This window comes from Elephantulus edwardii, unplaced genomic scaffold (assembly GCF_000299155.1).
Source record: "Elephantulus edwardii isolate Elephantulus edwardi_28Jun2011 unplaced genomic scaffold, EleEdw1.0 scaffold00208, whole genome shotgun sequence".
NCBI classification, from domain to species: domain Eukaryota; kingdom Metazoa; phylum Chordata; class Mammalia; order Macroscelidea; family Macroscelididae; genus Elephantulus; species Elephantulus edwardii.
In genome coordinates this window covers 218537-225329 of record NW_006399958.1, presented here as the reverse complement: position 1 = coordinate 225329, position 6793 = coordinate 218537, and the positions used below count along the sequence as shown (strand labels likewise).

The window sequence follows — 6793 nt, the reverse complement described above, 5'->3', positions numbered from 1 at the left end:
TGCCACTAGGCCACCAGAGCTCCCCTGTGTGCTATTTCTTTTCTTTTTGCATCATATTCTTTCCATTTTATTTTTTTTCTCATTCATTCATTGTGCACATGTTCGTCCCTGCCCACCCCTCCCCCTCAGTTCGCTTTTCTCTTTGAAAAGATAAAAAAAAATTCTTTCATTGTTATACAATTCCCCCCCAAGTCCACAGTCCACTTTACTATGCATTTCTTTTTCTAGAATCTTGTAATGAAAATAATACCTAATCATATATCCCTTTTAAACAGTTCTCTCCCTCATCTGTTTCAATACAGGATACATTATTTATTCCCTCTTCTCTTAGGTTCCTCCCAACCCCTACATCAGTCCCATTTTACAAGAGTGGCTCTATGCAGTATTTGACCTTTTGTGACTGAGATATTTCTCTCAGCATAATATCCTTCAGGGTTATCCATTCTGTGTATTTTATGAGTTCCTTGTTTTCAATGCAGCATAGTATTCCATTGTGTGAATATACCACAGCTTCTCTAGCCATTCATTTGTTGATGGGCACTTGGGTTGTTTCCAGCTCTTTGCTATAGTGAACAAAGCCGCAACAAACACGGATGGTCCAAATGTGTGCTATTATTTCCCGACAGGCACCCACTGGATGATTGAGATTCTCAGCTTAATCCTGAAGAACGGGGACCCCTCGTGGATCCGCTCGGTGCCCATATGGGAGCGCGCACCCTGGTGTGAGACCATCATGGGCGCCTTCAGCCTCCAGGACCTGCCCAGTCCTCGCCTCATGAGCTCACACCTCCCCATCCAGCTTTTCCCCAAGGCTTTCTTCAACTCCAAGGGCAAGGTGCCAGGAGGGAGGGGCTGCTGTGTGTGTCATGGGGGGGCAAGGGGTCACTTTCAATTCATTAACTTAACACATGTTTAGGAAGCAGCCAATAATACATCCTTGAGAATCTTAGTCTCCAAGACCTGCTGTAATAGCAGTACTGCAAGAAGGTGGTTTTGACAAACAGACATTTCTTTTCTTGTTGTTTAGACCCCCAAGCCAAACCCAATCCATCTAGATTCATAGCAAGCTCTCTAGCACAGAGTAGAACTGCTCTTTGGGAGTAAGAAGAAACCGTCTACTCCCATAGATATTATACCACACCTTTTGCCTTTGCATTGATTCTGACTTGAGGTGACCCTTGCATTGCCAAGGCTGGGCATGTTTAGAGGCTGACCAGGCTCGTTGAGATCCGGCCCCAGTGAGGGAGCTGCTAGGAGTTTTAGGGGGGATTGGTGGCAGCTGACCTGCTGGGTCTTAGAGCAGGAGACAGTTGTTGGGGAGGGAAGCCACGCTGGGCTGCATCACGGGGAAGAGGTAGAGGGTTGATGGCTTGAGGAAAGTCACAATGCTGGGAGACACTGGAGGTAGGTCATCATGGCCTTGATCACTTCTCGACCATTTGGCTGAGAACAAATGAAGTACAGGTAGAGTATCAGATCCCAGCCGCCGGGGCACTGGAGAGCCCAGGAAGGGCTCCAAGCAGAGAGAGGCAGGGTCAGCTCTCAGCTTAGAAAGACCTTTGAGAATTTGTGGAGGGTAGGAGGCAGATTTTTCCTGGAGAGTGTTAAACCAGGCTTCTCCTTGGAGGCAAGGGTTCTGAGGCTTCGTCTGACATACTTTGGACATGTTGTAAGGAGGGACCGGTCCTTGGAGAGGGACATCATGCTTGGGAGGGTGGAGGGACAGCGCAGGAGGGGAAGGCTCTCTATGAGGTGGATTGATTCAGTGACTGGGGTAATTGGGATGGGAGTGTCAGAGACAGTGCGATTGGCACAGGACAGAGCAGAGTTTAGGGCTGTTGTACATAGGGTCGCTATGAGTCACAAGCAACTCAATGGCACATAACAACAACAACAACAACAGGAAGCCAGGGAGCAGGCTGGGGTGAGAGAGAATCCAGGCAGGAGAGAAGGATGAGCTTTGTGAAGAGATGAGAGGCAGGCTTTGCTTTTGTCTTGGTGTGCACTTTGCACCCTAATCTTCCCCATCCTAAACTCCATGCCCTCCTCCTCCCATTTGTCCCCTGAAGGCACACTCTCTCTTGGCATGCCACAGAAACTGATTCCTAAAAGGTAGTTGAAGGGAGCCCTCCCCAATTGCCTGGGTGAGATTATATGACCTGAGTACTTTTATCTGGGAAGTCCTCCGAAAAGTCTACCCTGAGTCCTTCCTGCTGCAGAGTCAGAACACAGGGGACTCAAGGATTTTGAGTCCACCTGGGACCGACATCACCTCCTCCTCACCACTCTCCACACACAGGTGATCTACGTGGGCCGGAACCCCCGCGACGTGGTGGTCTCTCTCTATCACTACTCCAAGATAGCTGGGCAGTTGAAGGACCCTGGCAAACCAGAACAGTTTCTGCAGGACTTCCTCAATGGTGAAGGTGAGGACTGGGTTTCCAGGGGTGGGGGGTCCCAGGAGTAGGGAGACCACTGGAGTGGATAGAGACTGGTGGAACCCTAGAGACAATGGCCTTTGCCACCCTTCAGACGAGGAATTGGACTCATCCCCAGGATTCAATTTTCAGCCAAATAACAGACAGATCAATAAGGTAGATGATGGAAGCACCAAAAAGAGATGAATTCCTTTGAATAATCAGCCATTTGGGATAAAAATAGTAGCATTTGTACAAAGAAAGAGTTCAGAAGGCAGGAAGGGATGGAGAAAAGGAAGAATGGAAACAGGAGACACAGGGAGGAAACAGGAAGAGTGCTGTTACACTATGGCAGTGCTGTCAATATTATGCACCAATATGTGTATAAAATTGTGAATGGAAGGTTGATTTGCTCTGTAAACTTGCACCCAAATTGCAGGAAAAAGTTTTTTTAAAAAAAAGGACAAAGAAGAGACAAAAAGGCAGAGATATAAGTGCTAATGAGGGAGAGAGAGACACTGAAAGACAGACCCAGAGGTGCTGGAGAGACTGAGAGATATACAGTCAACAAGAGACAAAGAAAAGGACAGAGAAAGAGGTAGAAAATGCAAAAGAGAGACAGACATACAAAGAGAGAAAGACTGAAGAGCAAGCTAAGAAAGTCACTCTGGGGCAGGCGGGGTGGGGGGGTGTCCCAGTTTGGCCTCTAGGAATAAAGTGCACAAGAGAAAGAAATGGGATTCAGGATGGGAGTGATCAAGGTGCCGGGTGTTGGCCAAGCAAGAGTTAGGGTACCAGTTACTAAAAATGATAGGGCCCCTCAGGGGCCTGAATATGTCTCTTTTTCTGTTCTTGTCAGACCTTCTTGCTCTGAAGGGTCCTCCAAGCGGCTGGAAGGGGCTGGAGGGACCAGCCACCGCTACAGCTTGGACAAAACTGGGGGATGGGTGAATGAGCGAGATACTAAACTTGGTTGGGGATTTGGGGTGCTTAGAGAGTCAAAGAAGGGGCATCCAGTTCTGAGCGGCCAGCCTGGGCCATGGGGCGGGGGGAATGCGTGAGACTCCACAGAGCCCTTAGAAGGGGTGACCCATCTGCAAACCCTCACCTTTGCTGGCCGCTTCTCCCACAGTGCAATTCGGCTCCTGGTTCGATCACATTAAGGGATGGATTCGGATGCGGGACAAAGAGAACTTCCTGTTTCTCACCTATGAGGAGCTCCATCAGGTGAGCTGCAAAGGCCCCCACTCACCCTTCCACATCCCTACCTTCTTCCCATCCCAGGGAGGGTGCCCCCCCCCCGAGGCTGCCTCCACCAACCCACACACCCCAGGGATACAGCAGGGAACAAAGCAGAGCCCCTGTGCCGGGGAGGCTTCTAGAACACAGGGTGGACCTTGGGATGCATACAGGTCCTATTAGCTGGTGAAACAGCTAAGAAAGCCTGGGTGAGGAGGTGAAGGGGTAAGCGTGGTTACAAACACGGTGGCTGGGAGGTCACAGATTTGGGCTAAAAGCTGAAGAAGGTGGGGAGCAGAGGATGCCCCGGAGGTATGCAGGGAAGGGTGTGCTTCAGGCAGAGGGAACAGCAGATTCTAGAACAGTGCGTGCAGAGGCCCGGGGCAGAGCAGTGTGCTTTACACGGGCAATGCTGGCCATTCTAAAGGGGACAGCTGAAACCTATCCAGCCGAAGCAGAAAGGCCTGGAGATAGGCTTTCTCCTAGAAGATCCTTCCCGCTATGGTTGTGTGCCAGAAAACCAGTTCCCACTCACACATCCCCACAAAGCAGAGTGCAACTGCCCCTGATGGATTCCTAGCCTGTAGTCTTAAGGAGAATGATGCCTGGAAAGTCTACCAAACACTAAAAAACCCCTCACTGCCATTGAGGTAGAGATGAATCATTGAGGTAGAGCCAAGGAGACTGTTTATCTTTCTCCAGCAGGGCAAGCTGGTTGGGGGATTTGAACCACTTGCCTTTGGATTAACAGCACAACTCGCTAACCACTCAGCCAACACAGCTCCCTTAAAAAAACAAACAAGCCTAAAACCACAGACATCAACTTGTTTTCAACTCTTCCTCCACTGAGTGTCTGAGGTTGTAATTATTTTTTAATTCATTTATTAATTTTTATTTTATTATTATATAGTGTTCACAGTTTCAGTTTGCTTGGCTCCACGGTCAACACTCTTGACACAAGTATCCAGGAAATAAAAAAAAACGTATTGTGACAGGAAAGTCTGCGGTTAGGGACCTCTCTAAAGTACTCAAGAGCAACGGTGTCTCTCTGGAGACTTAGGTGCGCCTGATACAGGCCATGGTTTTTGCAATCACTTGTTATGCATCAGAGAGTTGGGCAATGACTAGGGAGGATAGAAAGAGAATTGATGCCTTTGAGCTGTGGTGCTGGAGAAGAGTGCTGAATGTACCATGGACTGCCAAGAAAACAAACAGATTCATCCTAGAGAGGGTTAAACCAGGCTGCTTCTTGGAGGCAAGGATTCTGGGGCTTTGCCTGACATACTTTGGACATGTTGTAAGGAGAGACAGGTCTTTAGAGAGGGACATCATGCTGGGTAGAGTAGAGGGACAGCGCAGGAGGGGAAGACCCTCTATGAGGTGGATTGATTCAGTGACTGGGGTAATCGGGATGGGTGTGTCAGAGGCAATGAGATTGGCACGGGATAGAGCACGGTTTAGGGCTGTTGTACATAGGGTCGCTTTGAGTCGCAAATGACTCAACGGCACATAACAACAAACAACAACGTGTGTGTGTGTGTGTGTGTGTGTGTGTGTGTGTGTGTGTGTACCATCAAATTGGACCTGACCAGTGCAGGAGGAGATTGTCCCTCCTTCTCCAGCAGAGCATCTGGTGGATTTGAACTTTGCGCCTCTGGGATTGCAGGGCAGCTTCTTGCCACTAGGCCACCAGAGCTCCCTGAGGCTGTAATTGTTTATACCAGAGAGCAATTTGGAGGCAAAGCTTCATCTCTCATATTTTGGACGGGTTCCTAGAAGCTATTGCTTGGAGAGGGACAGCATGCTTGGAAAGATGGAAGGTGCCGGTGAAAGAGAGGCAGACCCTGGACGAGACAAGTTGATACATTGACAATGGGCTCTAGTGTGTTGTGAGGACGGCAGGGGACAGGACAGGGTTCAGCTCTGTCGTTCATAGGGTCACCATGAGTCATACCAGACTTGAAGACACCTAACAACAACAAAAACCGACAACAGCAATTCTTTCTTTAAAAATTAATTTTAATGAAGGTTTACAGAGATTTTGGATTTCCATTCATTTCTTGTTGCACTTTTCTCCCTGCCCACCCCTCCCCCTCAGTTCGCTCTTTTCTTTGTAAAGTAAAAGAAAAATTCTTTCACTGGTGTACAATCCCCCCACCCCAAGTACACTCCACTATGCAGCCTTCATTCTGGACTCTTTTCATAACCATAATACCCAATCATATATCGCTTTTAAACTGTTCTTTCCCTCATCTGTTTCAATTCAGTATACATAATTTATCCAGTTTTTCTCAGTCTCCCCCCAACCCTGATGCCAGTCTTGTTCTACAACAATGGCACTATGCAGTATTTGTCCTTTTGTGACTGAGCTATTTCACTCAGCACAACGTCCTCCAGGGTCACCCATTCTGAATAATACTGCATGAGTTCCTTGTTTTTCAGTGCAGCATAGTATTCCAATTCTTTATGGGAGGGAAATACTCATCTTTCTCACCATGTTGCAGCTGGTGGATTCAAACTGCCAGACTTTTGGTCAGCAGCCTGTTACATTTACCTACTAGGCTGCCAGGGCTCCTGAAGATTACAGCTTTGAGAACTCTCTGGGGCATTGCTGCCCCACTCACAGGGCCCCAGATCATCTCTATGGGAGCAGATCAACAGGCTCCCTGTCTTGGAGTTTCAAAGGTCCCAAGTCACTGGCGATGTGAATAGCAGCCAAGCGTTTAATCAGAGCTCCTTTCTCTGAACAGTCTAACGTGACAGCTGTAGCCCATGAAGCAACAGGTCTACACAGTGACACTCTGGGTCACCCTTGGTGAAAAATCAGATCAAAACCAAACCCACGGGACATCAAGCCATTTCCCACTCCTCACGACCCTGGGGGACAGAGCAGAACTTCTGCATCGAGTTTCCAACATTGTAAATATTTACAGAAGCAGATAGGCTCGTCTGTCATCCATGACGCAGCTGGTAGATTTGAACTTTCGATGTTTCAGTTAGCCACTGACTCTCAGTCCACTGCGCCACCAGATCTCCTAGCTAACAGCCGTGTTTGCATCAACCCCATTTTACAGAACAGAAAACTGAGGCTTAGTGTTTGCATCAACCCCATTTTACAGAACAGAAAACTGAGGCTT

General features: G+C 48.3%; 1 protein-coding gene across 1 annotated transcript in view; it reads left to right on the top strand.

Moving 5' to 3' along the window:
• The window catches only part of SULT2B1 (sulfotransferase family, cytosolic, 2B, member 1), a 51451-nt gene that overhangs the window by 41590 nt on the left and 3068 nt on the right, over positions 1–6793 (top strand). Inside the window, exons 4-6 of the mRNA XM_006897331.1 lie at positions 627–835; positions 2300–2426; positions 3550–3644. Of these exons, the coding sequence (XP_006897393.1) occupies positions 627–835; positions 2300–2426; positions 3550–3644 (431 nt within the window). The remainder of the gene's footprint in view (positions 1–626; positions 836–2299; positions 2427–3549; positions 3645–6793) is intronic.